This window comes from Cygnus atratus, chromosome 18 (genome assembly GCF_013377495.2).
Source record: "Cygnus atratus isolate AKBS03 ecotype Queensland, Australia chromosome 18, CAtr_DNAZoo_HiC_assembly, whole genome shotgun sequence".
Taxonomy (NCBI): Eukaryota; Metazoa; Chordata; class Aves; order Anseriformes; family Anatidae; genus Cygnus; species Cygnus atratus.
Window position 1 is genome coordinate 6,355,342 of NC_066379.1, and position 20,742 is coordinate 6,376,083.

General features: G+C 52.5%; 3 protein-coding genes across 3 annotated transcripts; 1 reads left to right on the forward strand and 2 right to left on the reverse strand.

The window, feature by feature from the left end:
- Positions 1-5,777: 5,777 nt before the first annotated feature.
- Positions 5,778-8,860, reverse strand: MRPL27 (mitochondrial ribosomal protein L27). Its single transcript, XM_035558793.2, has 4 exons — positions 8,804-8,860; positions 7,450-7,572; positions 6,639-6,706; positions 5,778-6,197 (listed from the first exon to the last, which is right to left on the reverse strand). Exons 1-4 carry the CDS (start codon positions 8,823-8,825, stop codon positions 5,991-5,993), a joined length of 420 nt encoding a protein of 139 aa, XP_035414686.1. The 5' UTR covers positions 8,826-8,860; the 3' UTR covers positions 5,778-5,990.
- Positions 8,861-8,989: 129 nt separating this feature from the next.
- Positions 8,990-15,889, forward strand: EME1 (essential meiotic structure-specific endonuclease 1). Its single transcript, XM_035558632.2, has 8 exons — positions 8,990-9,640; positions 9,723-9,850; positions 10,047-10,139; positions 10,594-10,712; positions 11,168-11,294; positions 11,856-11,971; positions 12,688-12,877; positions 13,383-15,889. The coding sequence occupies exons 1-8, from the start codon at positions 9,007-9,009 to the stop codon at positions 13,554-13,556; spliced, it is 1,581 nt and encodes a 526-aa protein (XP_035414525.1). The 5' UTR covers positions 8,990-9,006; the 3' UTR covers positions 13,557-15,889.
- On the reverse strand, positions 15,585-20,417 carry LRRC59 (leucine rich repeat containing 59). Its single transcript, XM_035558871.2, has 7 exons — positions 20,152-20,417; positions 19,761-19,820; positions 19,088-19,246; positions 18,642-18,746; positions 17,889-17,961; positions 17,036-17,209; positions 15,585-16,401 (listed from the first exon to the last, which is right to left on the reverse strand). The coding sequence occupies exons 1-7, from the start codon at positions 20,254-20,256 to the stop codon at positions 16,157-16,159; spliced, it is 921 nt and encodes a 306-aa protein (XP_035414764.1). The 5' UTR covers positions 20,257-20,417; the 3' UTR covers positions 15,585-16,156.
- Between the last annotated feature and the right edge of the window lie 325 nt (positions 20,418-20,742).

Consider the following 20,742-nt stretch of genomic DNA (forward strand, 5'->3'; position numbering starts at 1 on the left):
CCGGGGCCGGGCCCCGCCGCGGGGCGCCCTGCCCGGGCCGGCCGGGCCGAGGGATGGCGCAGCCCGGGGGGAGCGGGGCGGCCATGGACGGCAACGTGCTGGCCATCGTCATCGCCGCCAGTGAGCCGGGGGGAGAGGGGGAACCGGGCTGGGAGTGCGCTAATGGGGCTGGGAACGGGGGAACGGGGCCGGGAGTGGGGTAGTGGGGGTGAGAACGGGACTGGGAATGGGGGAACCGGGCTGGGAGTGGGGGAATGGGGCTGGGAATGGGGCTGGGGACGGGGGAACGGGCTGGGAGTAGGGGAATGGGGCTGAGAATGGGTCTGGGAATGGGCAAATGGGGCTGGGAGTGGGTTAACGGGCTGGGAACGGGGCTGGGGACGGAGCTTGGGACGGAGGAATGGGCTGGGAGTGGGGGAACCGGGCTGGGAGTGGGGGAACCGGGCTGGGAGCCAGGGAATGGGGCTGGGAGCCTGACCCGGTGCTGTGCAGCCCCAGCTGGGGTCCCACAGCTGCTGGAGCCAGGCCGGTGCCTCCCCGCCATGAGCTGTGGGTGCGGAGCTGGGGCTGAGCCCCCGACCCCACGGGGAGAGGTGGCCGGGAGACAAGCGGGGCTTTCAGCGTCCTGGGGTCAGGCGGCCGGCAAAGCCGGTGTCTGTGGTTTGTTTCCGAGCTGATTTTGTGCCCAGAAACGCAGGGGGTGAAGGGGGGCAGCTGCTGGCAGGCCCTGCCCAGCCCGGCTCACCCCCGCGCCCCCCCTGTCCCACCTCCGGCAGCGGTGTCCACGTCCGTGTTCATCGTGGCCGTCCTCGTGCTGCTGCTGCTCTTGTACCACCGGGACCCGATGTGCTGCCAGTTCCTCTGCTCCTGCCGCTTCTTCCAGACCCCCGGCCAGTGTGTGAGTACCTTCCCTCCCCTCCCGCCAGCGGGTCCCACACCGACCCCAGATCCCAGCTCTCGTTCCCACCCGCTGGGGTCCCCGAGGCCGGACCACCTGCCTTCCCTCTGCACCCACCCGCACGTGCCCGGCCGTGCAGCCCGCAGCAATGCCTCCGGCTCCCCGAGCTGCTCGCAGAGGGGTGTCCTCCTCCCCCGGCACATCCGTGTGCAGGGCTGGGCTCCTCCGGGCTGCTGCTTTACAGGGAAGGGGCCCAGCAGGGAAGGGGGCTGGAAGGCTCGGCGCAGAGGCAGACAATGCCGCTCTCTAGCGCTTGCATCCCAGCAACTGGCTTCTTGCGCGAGACACAAAGCCCTTTCACTCCCATCTGTAATTTCCTGGGGCTGCCTTTCAAGTGGGGAAGCTGCCGATGGAAAAAGAGCAGCGTGTGCAGCCAGCGCGGCCTTTGTGGTAGCGGCCGCCTTGGGGAAAGCTTGGCCTCCAAAAGCTGCGGGGACGGCAGCTCGGGAGGAGGGCCCTGGGTACTGCTCCAGCGCCCTGGAGAAGAGGGGACGTTCTGCCTCGGCTAGCAGGGGATGGAGAGATTGTTGAGTGGAAGGGAAATCTAATAGCTCCAGCAGAAATCACAGTGGCAGTGGGCTGCCTTGCTGGTGTCCCCTGCCTGCTTTGCTGCATCTGTTCCTTTCCCCTCTCCTCCCTGCTGCGGCACACGCTGGGGAGAGGGCTCAAAGCTCCTGGAGGCTGGGCAGGATGCATCCCGAGCTGCTTGGGACTGGCTTGGGGCTGCTGCCGAGGAGCAGGACCTTGCTGGCACCGACCCGGCTCAGCTGCCTGTGACAGCCCCGGTGCCTGCGAGGCTCACCCGGGTGTTCGCAGTCACAGGCACGGGGCCCGACTGGTGCTGGGCTGCGCTCTGCTGCTGCACATGCAGGTAACGTGGAGGTCCTGGGCTGCTTTCTGCCGGCAGAGCCGCCCTGTCTGGGAACGAGGAGCGTCCCGCGGCTCCTCTCCGTAGGAAGAATCTTTGCTTGCTCCCGCTCAGCACGTTTGCAGGGAATTGAGTTTAAGTAGAGCAGGGCTGTTCAGGAACAGGACGTCTATTGCTCTTCAGATTTGCTTGCTGCGTTACTCCGAACTGACTCCCTCGGTAGATAAGCGTTTACAGATTCTGTAACCCCGAGCATGTGACCCGGCTCTTATCTGCGCTGGCGGGGCGGTCAGGTGGTTGTCGTCGTCTTTGTTGTTGTCTCCCAAAGCAACCTCGTTCTGCTGAGTCTGAATGAAACCTGCCTCTGGGGCCAGGCTGCTGTCCCTCCAGCTGCGCTGCGTCGCGGTGCCGGCGTGCTCGGGCGCTGCCTGCTGAGGCTGTGCCTTCCCTCCGCAGCTCCGGGGGTGCTGCTGGAGCTGGGCACCTCCAGAAGCCAAAGGGAGAGTGCCGCCGAGCCCCGCTGGGGTGTGATGAAGGCTCCTGCTGGGGGGGAAAGTGGGCTGCCTGCTGGCTGAGCTCTGCTGGCAGGCGGGATGGGAGGGATTTTGGCTCGCTCTCATCTTTTCCCTTCCCAACCCCTCGTTACAGGACTGCCCCCCTCCGTACTTCAGCAGCAGCCAGCGGCTTGTGGGGCCCCAGCGCGGAGCATCGCGGCTGGAGAGCGCTGCTGAGAATCCTGGCGTGCAGGTGAGGAGGCTGTCCCTAAGCGGAGCTGGGGGGAACTTGGAAGGGGACTGTGGTTACAGGGGTCTGGGGAGCTCTTGGAGTCATGTGGAGAAGGCCCTAAGCAGCAGGAACAGCTTTGGGAAGTGCTGCCTGTATGTGAGATCCCGCAGAGGAGGGCTGGGGATGCTACAGGGCTACCACGTTGCCCCGAGGTGTTTGGGCACGATCCCTTGCAGTCTGGGATCCTGCAGAGCACATCTGCGTTGCGTGGCTGTGGTGTAATTGCCTCCTGGGAGGGCGTGCGGGTTTCCTCTTTCAGGGTTCAAGGAATGGCACCCACAGCTTTGAACCCTGAAGCACCTTGAGGTGGCACCAGGCCGTGAACTTCCGAGAGCCACCGCGGTGCTGACATCTCTCTCTGCGCTTGGCATTCCCAGGGAGACGAGCTGTTCTGCGTCGGGCCCCCCAGCAGCTACCAGCTGCCTTCCTGGGAGCAGCCCCGCTTGCCGAGCTACGAAAGCGTGCGGAAGAAAGACCGCCAGCGGGAAATCCACCAGATGATCGCCAAGAGGTTTGGGCTGTGGGCAGATCCTTCCCAGGAGGTGAGCCTGAGGTTGTTCTCAGCTGGCAGAGCCCCAGGGGCAGTCCCCACTCCGCTCCGTCTCTGGGTCTTGCCTCAGCAATTTGCAGTAGCTGTGGACTCTGTTCTCTGCACTTGCCTTTCTCCGATAGCCTTTATCTCTGGGAAAGGCACGCGGTGTACCAGGAGGCTCCTTTTGTGTGCATCTGTGCCAGTTAATGATTCATCCTTCTCGGCGCATTTGCAGAAATGCTTGTGCTGGGAGTAAGGGCAGAACTGCTGATGAAAGAGCAGACCCGTACAAGTCCAAGCTGGGAATGTTATTTTTGGATCCGTAAGGCTTCCATGGTTTCTTGCTCCCTTCTCCCTACAGGGCACCTCTGACAGGCCCCTCGCTGTTATCTTGAAGTGTTTATGGCTTATTCATGAGCCAAAGGCTTTGCCTGTTACCACGTTTAAGATTTGCACTCCCTCAACAGAATAGAGAAGAGCAAGTGCATCTGCCAAGTAGGTCCTGTGGCAGCATCCCAAGAGACTCCCGAACAAAAAGACCTCATTGACTAAAGCAGGACAGAAATATTTGAAACCCGTAGAGCACAAAAGGTTCACTGATTTACCTGGATTTAATGCTGCATCATGGAATTTGGAATAGTCAGCACCTGGCATGCGGTGTTTGGGATTGTAACTAATGATACTTGCCCCGAAGTGAGAGCACTGAAGGCACAGGAGGTAAGGCCCAGGCAGCCTGGAGCTGAGGAGCTGAGTCTTGTGTTAACTGAAGTCAATTTAACAAGCGGTGACAAGTCCCTGGGACAAGGAGGAACAGGAACCTTACGCAGCGTACCAGGGGAGCGGGTGGAACATGCTGTGTCCTCTCCACTGGATTTCTGCCCCACTGTGCGGCGAACGGGTGCTAAGGTCCCATCTCCCAGGTGCTCGGCCTGCCAGCAGCCTGCTCGTCTAGGGAGAGCAGGAGTTCAGTTTCAGGCAGGTGGCGGTTGTGATTTTTGTATCTGCTCTGATTATTTCTGATCAGCTCCAACGCTCTTCCTCTCTCCTCGACAGATGCCACCTCCTTACGAGCATGCTCTACGGCATCCTCCAGCTTTCTCAGGAACAGCAATCATCTCAGAGACCTCAGACAGACGTGGTGCACCAAACCCTTTCCAGGCCCCGGTCAGCTACCAAACTCAGCGAAACACAGCTGTGTGAGGCCTTAGCCTCACCGTGCTCCTCCTTCCCTTGGTGGCAGCGATGGAAGTGCCTGGGACATCGTTCTCATCTGCAAGGAACAGCCAAACCTCAGACCTTCACCCTTATTTCTGATCAGCTGAGAGAGATGGAGGCAAGTCAGACCCAGCCAGTGCAGGTGTCCGTCCCGCAGCACGAGGACAACCAGCGCTGAGCACCGCGCTCTGCCTGGAGTGACCAGGGACATCCACTGGCTCTTCTCTCTGGCACGTGCACTGTTACCAAAGGCGACGGACCGGCTGCTATTGTCCTGCAGAGGGGCAAAGCAAAGACGAAGGCCTGCTCGGCCAGAGCTCCTCGAGGCAGCCGGTGTATCGCACCTCTGTGAGGCTGCGGCAGGCACCGCCAAGCACGAGTGTCAGACCTCAGGTGGTTGTGTTGTGCCACTTCACGTTTTCCTTGGGTTATAAAACTTTACTTTATCAGCGTCTCAGATACCAGGCGGGAATCTGACCCGTGAGTGGCAGAACGAACGTGCATCAGAGCACTGCTGCGTGCTCTCCCAGCAGCGTTCCTCTGATTTACAGCAACCTCGTGTGGACTTCAGGGAAAGGTTTGGAGACGCTCGAGATCCAGGGGTTACATCACGTGCAGCGCCGCGTGCAAATACAGGCCACCGAGATGAACTGGATGTGCAACCTGGGAAAGGACAAAGTGTAGGCTAAAGTGTAGCTGGTGGTCTCCATGAAAAACGTAAAGCAAAGGTGGAGATACTGTGGCTGACAGTTTACCTAGTCATCTTTTGCGGAGCAGACAATCTACTGATGTCGTTACCAGTTTTGATAATCTGTTTTCTACTGCAGAGCCAATGTTTCAAATTGTTTACAAACCTGTAGATAAAATGAGATCAGCTTGGCCACGAGGCAGTTGGGCTCCTTTCTTTCAAGTAACAATAAGCAATCACGGAATGGCTTGGGAGAGACAAACGGCCAAGTCTTCCGGATTACGGCTCTACGAGGCGCCTCCAGCTGCTGAGCTTCAGACACCATCCCAGACTTGTGCATCTTACCAGGCACTCTAAAATTAGTTACAAATTAGCTTTAGAAGGATGAATTTGCCTCGCGTAGTTAGAGAAAGGAATGCTCCCAGGTATTTGAGGTAATCAGTGAGGTGGGTTAGACATTAGCAAAAATCTAGCTTCCTGGGGTGCAGAGGTAGGTGCAGTTGGCAAAGGACCTGTCCTCTCCTGCAGCGTGCTGAGCTACGATAAAAATACAGCAGTAGTGCCTAAAATGAGTACAAATAGAGGGAATTATTAATAGGACAAGTATTGTCGTAAGGCTAATTCTAGAGTGAAGTACTCCGGTGGAACAACAGAAGGGGTTCTCCGGGGGAAGGCAGCTCCACGTACTGAACGAACACAGGTGATGTTCTATGAACAGTCAAGACCCACAGGAACTCCAATGCATTTATTGAGCACTCTCACAAAACCCAGCGATCTCTCCAGTGCCTGAACTCCAACCCCGTGTGCTTTGGGAGCAAGAGAGCAAAGGCACAAACAGGTGTCCTCAGAGCTAGAACACTCTCGTCCTCCTGAGATGGCAGCCCAGGTACAGCGGTCTGTCCCAGCCGCTGCTTCCCATCCATCCCCACGCGACGCAGGAGACTCAGAGCATGGTGACCAGCTTAAAGCTCCCCACTTCTGCGGTGGGGATAACACTGATGAAGGTTTTATAAAGAATTGCGCCTTTGGGTAGACGACAGATCACCTCCCTGCTCTCGCTGCTGCGGGGTGGAGGTACGTACACCTCCTTGGTGTATCTCACGATCCCATCCTCCAGGGCGTAGAGCGTCTTGTTACGGCCCATCCCCACCTGCAAAAGGACCGGCACAGCATCAGGATGGAAAGGTTGGAGGTCGCTACTGAAGCAGATCTGATCATCTGCCTGCCTTGGTTCGTATCTTGGCTTCAACAGCATCCGCTGCTTCGTATTTTAAAATAAAAGAAAACCACGCCACTTGCTTCCAGCAAGCAGTCTGTAATGCTGCTCGTTACGAGGGAGGAGATGCTGATTCCACCCTAAAGTATAAGACCCCAGCTCTATAACCCTCAGTCCTTTCCTAGATCAGGTGGGCACAGCTGTGATTCTGTGCAGGCTGTCACTAAGAAATACCAAATAATGAAACCCAATTTCAGGATTATAAAAAAAAAATAGAAACAATAATTAAAAAACAGTTTGAGAGAGAGGAAGCACGGAGCTGGGCTGTTCTGGGCTGCTGTTCTGAGTACCAAGGAAGACAGAAAAGTGACTTACATAAGCCCCTGGATGCCAGCGTATCAATCGCTGCGTAGCCAAAATGTTGCCTGCGTGCACAAACGCACCTGCAACAGAACGACGGAGTCAGCCTGTGGAAAAATGGAGCTCCCCGAGGCCCTGAAGCTGGCGGAAAACTAATGGTTCCAGGACTTACAAAAAACAGCTTTCTGTGGAAATTTTCTATGGAAAAAGTGACTTCAAATGCTGAAAGCATCCGAACAAAAATGCTGTTAGCGTGAAGCAGAGGGCAATTGATATACAACGGAAAAAAGCAATTCTAGGCCTTGAAAAGATTGCTCCTGGGGTACAAGGCATTTTCTGTTTGCTGAAGGCATTCGTTTTATTACCTGTAACACTGATGTGTTTTCATCAGCAAACTCACTAATTATTAAGCACTTAGCTGCAAGAATCTGTACTTTGGCTTCAGCTACGCGTCATAATTCTCCCCTTTGTAAACAGCTAAAATGCCACGCTTTTCAACCCAGCATGGGGGGAAAGCGCACTTAAGTTCTTCGGTGTCCCACAGCGCACCCTCCTCCCAGCCTCTCCGGGGAAGCAAAGTACGTTTTCTGTAGCCAATTTTGGCTGCCCGCTCGTGGGCCCGTCGGGGAGGAAGGCTGACTCACGCTGCCCTCCTGCTGCCCACCCTCGACCAGGAGGTTTCGCTGCACCTCCTCTCTCCTTTCTGCTGGAAGAGTGCCTCAGCCGCCTCCTACAGAAACGCTCCGCAATTATCACCCCTGCCAGGGGATAACCCGTGAAGGACGCCACGAAACACAACTAAGGGCAGAGTACCTGGTTGGCCTACCTTCTACTTTCTTGACTCCATAGCGCTTCCCAGGGCTGCGGCCACCCAGATTTTTTGAGCTGCCCCCAGATTTCTTAGAAGCACATCTGACAGCAACCAGGCTTGTTTGCGGAACGCTCAGAACTGGATTTGGAGCAAGAACAACAACAAAAATAGCTGAAAAGTTAATACACATGCTTTTTTTTTTTTTCCAGACTTTATCGCTTTATACAGTTTTTAAAGCTAAAGGCAAACAAAAGCTCGGAGGAAAAAAAACGTTACTTCCAAGATAAATCATAATTAGACCATCCTGGACTAAATCTTCTGCAAAGAGACGACATCTCAAGTTCTGCCGCTACCCAGACAAGACTAAAACAATCAGGACATGAAGGACACAGACAAATCCATGTCTCAGCAAGGCCTTGTAAAACGTGCTACAGAAATCGCAGGTCGCTACAAATTGGCCTTATATTGGTTCAAGAAAAGACAAACTGTGATCTCCGTTTCAGTTTCACCCCTCAATTGAATGGCATTTATTTAGTTAGTAAGTAAATATTTTGTAATCTTACAAATGAGGAGGCTCCAATTCAAAGTGATACATAAGCACATACAGAATTGTTATCCTGAACATAACAGCTTCAGCATTTTGTGCAAATCCTTGAGTTACAATCAGGACAAGTCAAGCAAAACAAGTCAGTCGTTACAGTCACAGATTGTGTCTGGAAACACAATGTCATTCACACTGCAAACTTACTCATTTGCAAAAAAAGGACACCGACAGAAAACACAGTGGTTTTGTTCACCCTCTGGTGAACTTCTCTGCGTAAAACACGACTATGACATAATTAGTTTTTCTTAGAAAGATCTCAGAAGTTCCTCCTTCATGCAGTTAGCTGGCAAATCCAAGTTTTCTAATTCCCTCTTTTCAACCTCTGAAGCAGCAGGTAAGAGAAAAGAGTGCCTATTGTGCCATAAAACATGCTTGTTTCCTCGTTCTGAGGAAACCCCCTGGATTCACTTAGTCTGAAGTTATCATAGATGGTCAGTGAGCTAGAAATCTTGTAGAGAAAAAGGGAACGTGCTCTGTGAAGAACGTTAATTTAAAATGCTTATATTTATTACGTTAAGGACAGGCTCTGGGACCCGGCCGCAGGGAAGGAGGCAGAGGAAGGGGAGTTACAGAGTTAAACATGCCCCCATTCTAAGCTACAGCCCAGCTCGCTGTACCAGAAAACACATAAAACCCGAACGGCTGGTTCCCGGGGTCACGTTTTGTGTGGCAGTTAATTATTTTGCGACCAAAAAGCAAGTCCCGAGCTCCAGGACCCCCCCCCCCGCCCCTTCCCGGCCCCTGCCGCTGCCGCCCCTCACTCACACAGCCTCCCCAGCGCCGCCATCTTCCCGGCGCCACCTCCCCTCCTCTTCCGGCGCGGCGGTTGGTCGGAGCGCTCGCGCACGCTCGCCCGCGGACCAACCACCGCCCAGCACGCGCGGCGTGCGCGAGGGCTCGGGCCAATCGGCGCCCAACGCGGCAAACGCCCGCCCGCCCCCCAGTTCCCTCTCCTGAGGGGAGACAAAATGGCGGCGGCCGCGGGGGGCGCTGAGGGGCGGTCGCCGCCGTCCGGGCTGTCCCCGCGGCCGGTGTCGCCGCCCTCCCCCGGGTGGGGAAGCGCCGTTGTGGTGCTGAGCAGCGACAGCGAGCCCGAGGTGGTTCCTCTGGCCGAGCGGGTGAAGAGGAGGCTGTCCCGCGGCCTGCCCTCAGCGGAGGGGAGCGCGGCCCGGGGGAAGGAAGGGGGAGAGCGGCCGTGTGGGAGCGGGGAGCGGCCGGCGGCTGGCGGCGGGGGGCAGGGTGACACGGCCGGGGTGCTGGTGGCCGAAGTCAGGCCTTGGGGAGGCACAAACGGCGCCGCAGGGGCTGAGAGGGCGGCTCGGGGCCTGCCACAGGCCGCTCTGGCAGAGCCTGCAGCCCGGCCCGGCGGGTCCCCACCAAGCGGAGGCAGCGCAGAAACTTCCCCCGCTCCCAAGAAGAGAAAATATAGCCAGAAGGAGAGGGAGGCGATGTGCCAGGCTGCGTGGCAGAGGAGAAAGGAACGAGAAGCGCGGAAGAGGCAGCAGGAGCAGGAGAAGGAAAGGAAGAAGACCCTTGCCAAGATCCTGAAAGCTCAGAGACCAGGGGAGTGCCGGAAATACATAACGGTGGTGCTGGATCCAGGTATTTCTCCCGGCAACCTGCGCCTGCCTCGTGCTGGCAGTTGGCTCTTGCCGTGGAAGCCTGACCCATGTATCAATTTCAGGTATTTTACAGGTAGAAGGTGGTGCACAGGTCCTTGCTGCCTTGCAGTCCGCAAACTATTCCTGTGTGGTTGAGAGTCAGGCTGTTCCCTGCAGCATCACCTGGAGGAGAAAGGCTGTGATACCTCAGGTGCGAGGACAAAACCCTGATGTGCTTGCCCTTTAATTTCTGTGTTATTTGCACTTCATAACAGTAGTCTTTAGCAACCCTCTTGAGCATCCTCCAAACTTCTCCCTGTCTCAGAGCTCTGAGTGGGAGTGCCACTGAGTGAGTTTGAATTACAAACAGACTGATGCTCTGGCTGTTTGCTTTTGTATCTGGGCAGACTGAAGATGGTGATGAATGGACAGAAGAGCCAAATGTCCTGGTTCTGCTTCGCTTGGAGGAGTTTTTGTCCATGGTTCGCGGCTACAAGCAAGTAAGGCTGCTTATGACTTTCATGCTCTCTGAATGTGCCTTGCTGAAAGGTGATATTTGTCATCCCTTTTCATGGGATGGTTTTGATGTGGGATGAAAAACCATGGTTCCAGTAGACCATAAATCTTGTTTTTAAAAGCCAGTATTTGATCAAACACATCAGGGCTGTATAATGCAGAGTTCTGACAAGCTTTCTTTCCTAGCTGCTGGTTTTCACAGATTTTTGAAGAGGTAACGTTGTCCTAATAGATACTGCCAGGTCAAGTATGTTGTGGGTTGTTTGTTTGGTGGTTTGCTTTCTGCCATAGCTTATTACTACATCGAGTATTGTCTGTTTGTCCCCAGAGGGCTATGGGAGCAGACCTTTTCATCTGCACTGACTCAGATGCAAAATTGGAGCCATAGGTTGCTGGGGTTGCCTGCATAACTCAGTATGGTTCTGTTGATCTTTGCAGGAGGCCCAGGGCTGTGCAGGAGATAAGGAGACCTTACAGAGCTTTGTAGCTCAGGTTATGAAGAAAATGCCTGGAAAAATTTTGGCACTGACAGTAGTTGAAGTAGAAAAGTATTTCAGGTGAGACTTTTTTTTCCCTCCAAATGTTTCTACGTTGTCTCTGGCCTTGCAGAATGCCATAGGTGTTTACAGTAATTCCTTCTAGCAAAGACTGGAGCATAACTAGCGTTCCTACCCAGAAGTGCTCCACTATTTTTTGTGTAGGAACAGAAGCAAAGTTCCACCTAGTCTGTCACCACAGTGACCGAGGGTAAATAGCTGGGGAAGAGCATGAGGATGGCAAAAAAGTCCCGAATACTTTCTTGGAGTGCTTTTCTAGTTTTCAAAGAATTGCTGCTGAGGAATTTTGTTAATCAGATATAATGCTTTTGGATTTGATGGTCCTTGGCGTTTTTTCTACAAATTCAGTGTCTCTTAGTAGGGGTTATTGGTACTAAGTTGTCTTATACTCCACAGCAGCCTGGTCCTGCTGCTTCTGCTGAAGGGAACTCCCAATCTTATCTTCATCTTCTTAGATGTCTCAGAGCTCAGTCGAAAAAGAGGCTGCAACAGGCAACAATGCACGGAAATCAAGGAGAAGAACAGAGGAGAAAGGAAGCTAAGGATTCCGGCCTGGAGATATCCAGACTGGATGTGGAAGAAGTGAGTGAGTACCTTTAGAACAGGCAGGCAGCTGTTGTCTCTGCTGTCTGCCACCACTGGAACATTTGACCCGCTCACACCCTTTCCTGGACAGGGACCTTCAGCTTTTAGTAGTTTACGTGCTGTGTACGGAGCTCTTTGTGTTCAGTTCCCCACCGCTCAGATACAGACCTGTTCTCCCCTGGACCACCAGGTCTCATTCACCTTAATTTTGGGCAGGGAAACGTGAATCTTGGTTAGCATCTCTCACGCTTGTGGCCCACTGGCAAAGCCCACCATTGCTGCCCTGGTGGCCTGCGTGTAACGGGAGCCTTCCGCTGAGGGGCGATGTCAGCTGGGATGGCACTCGGCTCCTGTTAAGCAGCAGGAGTCAAAGCGTCCCTAAATACGGCTGTGCCTTAAGCTGTTTCCAAAATGGGGAGGAGTGGGTGGTTGTGACTTATAGCAAGATGTTACGACTCGTTGTTTTGGTTTTGTGGTTTTTTGTTTTTTCCAGACAGGAATGGGGTTTGAGGTTAGAAGGTGAATTGTTCCATTTGCTGTTTCCGATGATGTTTACAGGCCTTGGTGGATTTGCAGCTGTGCACACAAGTCCAAGTCACTTTTTTTGCGAGCTGGGAGGAGCTTGGAGAGTTTGCCACTATGTTCTCAAAAGCTGTAGCTGAAGCACCGTACAAGTAAGTAAACAGATGAGGTTTGGTCAGATCTCTAAAAGGCTTTGCTTTCAGGATTCCTGGGAGGGAGTAGCAGGGGTGAGGAGAGACCCTGATTTCGAGGTGTAGTCTCTTGGCATCAAGTAAAGGTCTTGATCTCAGTCTGAGATTTTAAGAGTGGGAAGGGGATGTGAGTCGGGCTGAACTCAAAGTACCAGCTTTTCCTCCGCATGTAACCAAGAGAGACATTATCGAGAGTGCACCATTTAAATGTTTCAACTGATAAAGAAAGACAGCAACACGTTACACGGTGATAGCGAAGAAAGCCGTCTTGTGTAGTCTCACACAGTCTTAGCATTCCTATCACAGCAGCTGCTGTATTTTATGTCTCCGCCATGAAGAGAGATGTCTTTTTAAAATGACATCTAAAAGTGTTTGATTGTCTTTGGCAGTCAGAAAGTGAATTCTTGTTTACCGCTTTGTGTGCATGTTGGCTTCTGTCAGAATTGCTCCCTAGTACAGGGTTGTTTCTTTTTCAATGGGAAATCTGGGCCTTAGACTAAGAAATAGGCAATGAGTGTAGACAAAACAGGGTCAAATTTTTATCATTTGATGCCAGTGGTGTCTGTAAGAGCTTGGCATGAGAAGTGACGCGCGCTGTCTCTGTCTATGTGATAACAGGTGCAGGAATTTAATTTTTTTTTCATGGCTTCCTTTGGATTTCTATCCATTGTCCTTAGGCGAGAGCAAGAGAAGACTGGATTCTCTTTCTACTTAGAGAACAAGTGGTGCAGAGGTGTGAAGGTGGATCCCTCTGGAAAGGGCCTCTTTGAAGTCTGGAAGAGGCAGATACAACAATTTAACCGGGTCAGCCTGGAGATGGCCGAGGCTGTTGTGTCTGCATACCCTTCTCCTCAGCTTCTGGACCAGGTAAGGCTGCCTCAGGAGCCCCGAGGACTGTGTGCAGACAGCCAACTACTGCAAAGGAGGAAGAAATCCTTTAATTGGGATTAATTTTGATGCGGTGATTCTGTAGGAGCTGTTTAGTAAGGTAGTGAAGGAGCTGACTCCTTGGTACCCGTTGCTTTGGCTTTACAGAGCAGACTGCAGAGGAGCTCGTGTAAGGGTTTCCCTGCAGCGGGAAAGCCAAAGAAGTTGCCCGTCGCCGCACAGCCCTGCTTGATTTGTTCACTCTTACCTACGGCAGGGGCGTGCCTAGCAGCAGCCTTTAGCGAGTCTGTTCCATTTACACGCAGCCGTACTGCTTCAGCTGCCTCTGAGCGTGCAAGTGAGATCTGGAGAGGGACCAGCTGAAAAATGGGTTCACGTTGTGAAGGCGTAGAGCTGTCGCAGGTGCATAGCTGGGATTTTTTTTATTTTCTTTGAGCACTGGATGCAAATAGATGATGCCGTGGTTCCTTTGTGTTGCTTGTAGGCCTATAGTAGATGCTCCTCAGAGCAGGAGCGGGAGAACATGCTGGCTGATATCCTTGTGCGCCGCGGTGATGGTGTGACAGCCACCTCCCGCCGGATCGGACCAGAACTTTCCAGGCGAATCTATCTGCAGATGACTTCTCACGATCCTGACCTCTATCTGGATGCCACCTGATAGCCCAAGTGAATGAGGATTTTGTGGTTTCCCTGGTTTAAATATTCTGCTCCCTTCTGGGAAGACGAGCTTAGGTAACGCGTGGGGTCATCACTCGCAGTTTAAGGACTTTAACCACGTACAGTCTTTTCTCATGGTGGAAGAAATCTGGATAAAATTGCGGAATGGCTGGGGTTCACACAAAGGTGGTGAATGTCTTCTGTAACAGCGTGAGATGGACATGCCTTACAGCACTGATGGTGCCTTTCTATTTATCAAGAGCTCTTCCTAGGAAATAAATCATTTTGTATAATGCTTTTCATTGCTTCCTAACGCGCTGTCTTGACAGTAGTCAGCTGTGACCAGGTGGCCTCCAGAGGTCCCTTCCCATCTCAAGCCGTTCTGTGACTGTGGTATGTCTCCTGTTGAAAGGAGTGTTTGCTGCTGGTATCCTAAACTGCAAGTAGTTTCCTTCTCTCTCCAGTGTGAAAAACTCTAATGCTCAAAGCAGTATGGTGCTGCCCCAGCACCTGCTCTAGTGAGGGGGAAGAATTCACCTCGCCAAATAGACTTTTTCAGTTTTCCACTATGGCAGATGGGAATGAGTGAGACTAATTTTCGGATTTAAATTTAGACTGCCCTGATTCGGTCTCCAGACAGCTTAATCTACAGAGGGTCGTGAAATCTGATTACATGTGTTGGAATTATGAGGTCTAAACAGTTGGCAGAAAAAAGCTTTCTTTTAATTAGATTGGGGACCACGCTTGCCTGTCCACGAAGCCATCAGCACTGATGCGCGCCCAAGGGAGGCTGAGGTCTTGCGCTACAGAGGCACTTACTGAGATGAGTGCCGAGTGAATTAGGCTGCATCCAAAGCATGGAAGTCGCCCTTTGGAAAGGGGGAACGTTTTTCCAATGAAAAATCCTGAGCTGTGACAGCTTCACACACTCAGCGGGTACCTTTGCGCAGCCAGTAGCATACTTCGGACCTGAACTGATAAATCTTAATAGCTTTGCAGTTGTTATTTTAAGCAACACCTTCTCTTAAATAGCAGAGCAGCAAATTCCTGCCAGATGCTGAGAGGAATGGATACAGAGGGGGAATGTTGCTTTGAGTGGTGTTTGCGATGTTTCTGAACGCTTCCAGACAGTAAGCAAGGATCTTTTAAAGACTATAGTGAGTTAAATACCAAAGCTATTTCAAGGAAGCTTGGAAAACGTACGTACTGCTAAGCTAGAGAGACAGGCAGCCTTTCCTTCCTTTTATCTTAAATCTGTTGCTTTCTTCTGCAAGGTTGTGAGAGAACTTATCACTGGACTATGGAAAGGTGAGGGCTTACTGTTTGAGTGATGACCTTGATGTGAAATGCTATGGGTGACTTCCTCGTGGCAATGCAGCAAGAGTGGGACAGAGTAATTGCCGTTCCTCCTGGCAGTGCAGTACTGCAGTCACCAATAACTCCAGGTAGCGCCAGAGGGGGAGCCGTCCTGGTGGCTGGTGTCGGCACGTCTCAGTGGAGTTTGGAGCGTGGCTGTTCTGAAACCTGCGCTCGCAGCGGTACAGCTGCACTTCAGTTTAACGCTCATGAACCCTTTGAGGACACGACCAACTTCTGTTTGTTTTTCTCTTACAGAGATTATTTATAATTAATAGGCCTTTGTACAGCTGAGTTTTCTTCTCTAGGTGCAACCTGCCAAACCTCCCAGCCTTTGCAGCAGTGGTCCCAAGGTGAAGTCCATTTCTGCCAGGCTGCCGTAGTGTGTGACGCTGCAACAGTGCCACCCAGTGCTGCCTACTGCTGCTACAGGCAGCCACCCATCCCCTGGCTTTCCGTGAGTGTCAGACCCCCTCTAGTTACACGCAAGAAAAGAGTCTGCAGACTGGCAAGAAGCCCTTCTAAGCTGCAGCTCCTTTGTTGGCACTAGCTGGCTAAAATGAGTGGTTACTGTATGCAGCCAGAGGTTATTTTTAAACTACTAAAATTATTTAACTCCAATTAAAACAACGGGTGTTCTGCATTAGCAACACAAACATCCAGTGGAGACAAATTGATGCGAAAACTGTTGTATTGAAAATTTTCAGCTTTTTTCAAGAGTACATCAGCTTCTTCACTCCAACATAAGGATGCGCAGCCATTCCACAAACTTGTAATTGGTCCTGGAGGAGGCCTACATGTATCAACCCCATACAGCCATATCACTGATTTTTAGCATTAACAGAAATGAGAGCAAGAAATGGATATGTATTACAAAACTTATACCTCCATTATAGAGCTATAGCTACCTAGATAACTGTAAGGCTTTTTTTTTTTTTTTTAATTTCCCCCGCTTCTATAAATTGGCAACTTTCTGTATCTCACAATCTAGGTAAAAATTCCTTGGAGGCAAGAACTATTAACAAATTTAAGTAAGTTAATCTGGGCAAATAAGAGTTGACAGGCCAACTGAGAAACACGCACAGCAAAGATGATCCAAACAATAACTCTGCTCTACGTGGAGTGGACCAGCAAATCGATGCTGACTGATTAGAAGCAGTTTCATCAGAACACAATTCCATAGGAATTCTGGCTGCATGGATGGTGGAAGGAGATGCTGACGAAGCGAGTGCCCGTTCCGGAGGATCACTGCTGCGAGTTCTGGTGTAGCAGGTTTTGCAGGGATTTATGGTTTTGCACAGCAGCTACCACATCCTCGTAGAGAGTGTTCACGCTGATGCACAGCGGTTGATGCTGTAGCTCTGTCAGCTTGCAGACAGCCAAAGTACAGAGGATGCACAGCAGCACCAGCAGCAGGACCCTCAGCACTGACCGTGACCAGGAGTGCTTGTGCCGGGGCGGCTGAGGAGGACGAGAACTGGAGGCAGGCTCTGTAACAAGAACGTTTGCAAGATCAAGAATGTGAGGGTTTAGTCAAATATCTTTAACAGTTACATTCAGGAACGTGCTGCTCAGGTAACGTGCTTTGGCGTGTCTTTGCTCATGAATCCTCATCACTTAACTCTGGTCAATAAATAAATGCACAAAATCTCCCCACTTACATGAGAAGTTTGAGATTTTCACTTCTGCCCATGGAAGTACAGGCAGTAAAGCATCTCTGTGTTGCACAAGATCTGTTTTTAACCATATAGTTCAGTACATCTAAGAAGAAAGGGGTGGAGGGAAGTTCTCAGGAACACTTGCCGAGCTACAAAATCCAGAAAGTTCTTCAATTCATCCCGGATACTGCAATACTGTTCCTCAGCTACAGCTGTCCACCTGTAAGGCTTCTAACAAGCTCTACTGCTGTGCTGCTTCCACACCACTCTTGCTCTCTCTCAGTACCTGGACTGCATAAAAGCAAATCTGGCATCAAAAATAGGATGCAGACTAAAAATATGTTGCAGTTCTATGGCAGTGGTCTTATTCATTCTCCTCTGCTTATTTTGCCTACGCAGTGCTCAAGGCATACATTAAATTATCACACTACAGTCTTTATTTGGACTCACTGTGGATGCTACTTACTTCGGGTTTGCACGGTTTCTTTTTTAGTTTTCTTTTCCATCTCCTGTTTTGCAGCTCTCTGAGCATCATACTCCCGTCTTCTGCGTTCCTTTTCCTCTGCCTTCTCTCGCTTCCTCAGTTCCCTTTCTTGAGCCTCCCTGGCTCGCTGTTCGGCTTCACGCTTCTTCTCCATTTCTGGGGATTAATAGGAAGTTTTTTCCTTTAATTTAAAGGGTTGTTATTGCCTTCTTCCTTACTATCTGCTTATCTGTTCCCAGTTGGGATGAGGAAACAAATCCCTGCACACAATCCTGGGCAGCCTGCTCTAGCAGGGGGACTGCGCCCTTACACCCTTAGCCATTCTTTGATTCTGTGAAATTAAATAACCCCTGTGGTGGACTTCTGTTTTGTTGGTTGTTTTTGTTGCTGTTTTTTATTACGTATCTTCCATCTCGCTACCTCAAATTTAGGCTTCTCTTAAAATAAATCCTGTGCTCTTCTTTCATATACTTTATGTGCAATCCATAGAACGTTCCAGCTAGGGACCTAACATGTCCCATTCCTGGACGCGTTCAAGGCCACGCTGGATGGGGCTTTGAGCAACCTGGTCTAGTGGAAGTTGTCCCTGCCCGTGGATCTTTGAGGTCCCTTTCAACCCAAACCATTCTGAGATTCTGTTGTTCAGGCAACAAATAGCACAGTGATCCCCGACTATCTTTCTCCCTCTGGCCCTCCTACCCTAGGACTCCCTGGTAGTCACAAACACAAGATTCTGACAGTTACAAATAGTTGCTAGCTGGCAATCAATATATATGGACATGTTAAAGATTGAGAACAGAGCTCAGCAATGTGCGTGTGAGGACTTTGAGCTTACCTCGCTCTGCCTGGAGCTTCCGTTGTCTTTCTTGGTCCTGCTCAGACTGGATCACTTTCATATGCTGCAGTACCTTCAAGGCCCAAGAAAACAACCTGAGAGCTCTGCAGAAGGCTCACTGCGTAGCCAGTCCAAAACAGAACAGTTGGAGCGTAGCTGAGGACAGTCGGCTGGGTCTAACCAACCCCTGAGTTTGCACACAGCTGCCTTAGCCCTGCAGGTACAGCTCTGAAGAGAGCTCAGACCTTTCTGCGTGAACCTCTGCAGTTAAGAAACAGGTCTGTGTGTCAGAAGAGCGCACGTGGCAAATGATGCTAGCTGATACAGAGGGTCACAGAACAATTTTGGTTTCAGCAAACTGAATTCCTGCAAGGACCGGCAAGGCACAGGCACAGATTTTTACCTATTCTTGCTCCACAGCTCCCAGCAATAACTATTTACATGACCCTATAGTTTGCCAGAACTTCTCCAAAGATTTTTGTACACTCGAGTACAAGCCTACACACGGATTATTTTCTCTGAGTGTCCCTTTGCTTCCCTAGCGATGGAAGAGAGTCCTGCTCAGCCTGGTGTTTTCCCTCTCTAGGCACGGAAGCAGTGAAGTCAGTGCAGTGAACCAGCACCTCACTGGCTGAAGAAATTTCAGAGTGCTGCAGCAGCAGCTGCCCAGCTTGCTAAGCAGAAAGAGGAAAAGCCATCCGCCGACAGAGCTAAGTAAGGAAACAGGAATAAAAGAGCAAGCAGGTTCCTTACCCTGACAGCAGCCTGTTTACACTGCTTCTCGTCCAGGCAGTCTCCGGCTACTTTAGCTAGAACGGGATCCAGGGGATTGTCCTTCAGATCCAGCCACTTCAGGTTCTGCAGGAAGGAACGACAAAGGGGAGGCGGTAAGAGCACACAGCAAGCAGCTGACCACAAATAGCACAACGGTCCTGTAATTATTTAAGAGATCCAAAGCAGAAGCAAAGAGCTACTTCATAAGAACGAAACAGGTACGGAAGACAAGCAGTGAGCTCAGGCAGAGGTCTTTTCAATAGATGTGAGATAATTTCCACTGAGCTGCGGTGCAGAGACAGCTGAATTTTGGAATGGGTAGTCATCAGGATGGATGCTTTACCAGGGAAATCAACTTGAGAAGGATCACAAGACCCTGGCTTGCATCCCAAAGCTTTACGTAACTGCCCGGCAAACAGTTTTACCTTGAGCTGTGCAAAGCTGACTGGCAGGGTGACTAAACGGTTGTTCAGGAGGTCCAGGTGCTGCAGATTGACCAGGCGGCCGAAGTCCAAAGGCAGCTGTTGAAGGCGATTTTTACTCAGATCCAGTTTCACCAGGTGCATCAAACTACAGAAGTCTGACTAAAAGCCAGATACAAAAAGCAGAAAAATCTTGTCAGCATCTTAACGAAGGAACCTCAGCAGGGAACGTGCTGAGATAGCCTGCACCTTACGTAAGCCACAAATCCTGAACTTAGCACGGGACCACAGCTGGAGGAAAATCTCTCGGAAGAGAGAGGTAGGTGCCAGTGGGACAGACAGGACAGACAAACCAAACGCGGTGGTGTGCAGCAGGACACCCGAAAACCGAATTTCCACTGCCAAGGAAACCGGTCTGCGTTCGTGTTGGGATCCTTTGGCAGGAAGATGCTGCAGCCTTTGTTCAGTTTGACCTCTCTCGTTAGGTGCTACCTGCCTCAGTAAAAGCCACCCACCCGTACAGACCCTTAATCGGCAGCAGTGCCATTCAGCCACCCCACAAGGAGTAAAGGGCCATTTCCAAGCCTCCCTGCTCTGCCGGAGCACTATTTCTCTCTCCTAAATATCTCCCAGCAGACCCTCCTTATCTTCACAAAGGCTCCCTCCAGCATCTTACCGGTAAGGAGATGAGGTTGTTACAGGACAAATCCAATATAGTCGCCTTCGGAAGTGCAGCCTGAAAGAGAAACAAAGTACTTCGGCCGCCAGGTAGATACAAACCGGGACTGCATGTGCTACTCTCCTTGCAGACTTCCACCCAGCCCGCGGGTTCCTCCCCGAGGCTGTTCCTTACGGGGTCCGGACTCAGCATCCTGGCTTTAAAGCCGAAAGGCAGAATTCCCGTGCTTACGGACACGCAGCCTCTGTGCCCACCAGGACGTGCGAGCCCTCCTCTCGGCCCCGTTATCAGCCCGCAGGCCAGCTCGGACAGCCCCGGCCGCGGTGCGCAGCTCTCCCCGAAGCCCGGGGGGGCACCACCCGGCACCTCCCCGCTGCCAGCCGCTCACCAGCTCCCTGACGGGCACCTCGCTCAGATCGCACAGGCTCAGGTCGAGCTCGTTGCCGTCGAGCTTGTCCTTCAGGCTCCCCGCCTTGCCGCCGCCCCGCGCCATGGCCCCGCCGCGGGCGGCGCTGCGGGAGGCGCGGGGCCGCGGGGCGGCGCGGAGCGGCGGGGGCAGCGCGGTGCGGAGCGGTGCGGAGCGGTGCGGAGCGGGCCAACGCGGAGCTGCCGGGCCAGGCCGAGCCACGCCGCTCCCCGCCACCCACTTCCGCGGCCACGTCCTCGCTCGGGCCGGCGGCACCGGGAGGGTCCCCAGCGCCCTCTGCCGGCCCGGAGCGCCGCGCTCGGCTCCCCCCCCGGGGCCGCGCCGCTGCCCCCCGGCCGCTCGGAGGCTCGGCGGGGGGCTCCGAGGGCTCCTGCGGCCCCTCCCCGCCGGCACTCGGCCGCTGCTGCTGCGGAGCGTCGTCGGCAGCAGATCACGGGCAAGCTGAGCGGTCTGTGCCTTGTCTCACAGCTCTGGGTGCCGTCGCTTCGTTCTCGCCGTGGTGTCCATAATCAAAGTGCCACACTTGGGGTTTTTTTGTGTCTTTTTTTTTTT

What these genes read in the sequence shown, in the direction of transcription:
- MRPL27 (XM_035558793.2), bottom strand. Translation starts at nt 8,825, where the DNA reads ATGGCGGCGCTGGGGAGGCTGT. An exon ending in TGGAGTCAAGAAAGTAGAAG is followed by an intron (nt 6,707 to 7,449) that starts GTAGGCCAACCA and finishes GTTCTGTTGCAG; the next exon opens with GTGCGTTTGTGCACGCAGGC. An exon ending in GCTGGCATCCAGGGGCTTAT is followed by an intron (nt 6,198 to 6,638) that starts GTAAGTCACTTT and finishes GTCCTTTTGCAG; the next exon opens with GTGGGGATGGGCCGTAACAA.
- EME1 (XM_035558632.2), top strand. Translation starts at nt 9,007, where the DNA reads ATGGCGGCGGCCGCGGGGGGCGCTGAGGGGCGGTCGCCGCCGTCCGGG. An exon ending in GAAAGGCTGTGATACCTCAG is followed by an intron (nt 9,851 to 10,046) that starts GTGCGAGGACAA and finishes GTATCTGGGCAG; the next exon opens with ACTGAAGATGGTGATGAATG. An exon ending in GAAGTAGAAAAGTATTTCAG is followed by an intron (nt 10,713 to 11,167) that starts GTGAGACTTTTT and finishes TCATCTTCTTAG; the next exon opens with ATGTCTCAGAGCTCAGTCGA.
- LRRC59 (XM_035558871.2), bottom strand. Translation starts at nt 20,256, where the DNA reads ATGGCGCGGGGCGGCGGCAAGGCGGGGAGCCTGAAGGACAAGCTCGAC. An exon ending in GAAGCTCCAGGCAGAGCGAG is followed by an intron (nt 17,210 to 17,888) that starts GTAAGCTCAAAG and finishes ATTAATCCCCAG; the next exon opens with AAATGGAGAAGAAGCGTGAA. An exon ending in AGAAACCGTGCAAACCCGAA is followed by an intron (nt 16,402 to 17,035) that starts GTAAGTAGCATC and finishes TTCTTGTTACAG; the next exon opens with AGCCTGCCTCCAGTTCTCGT.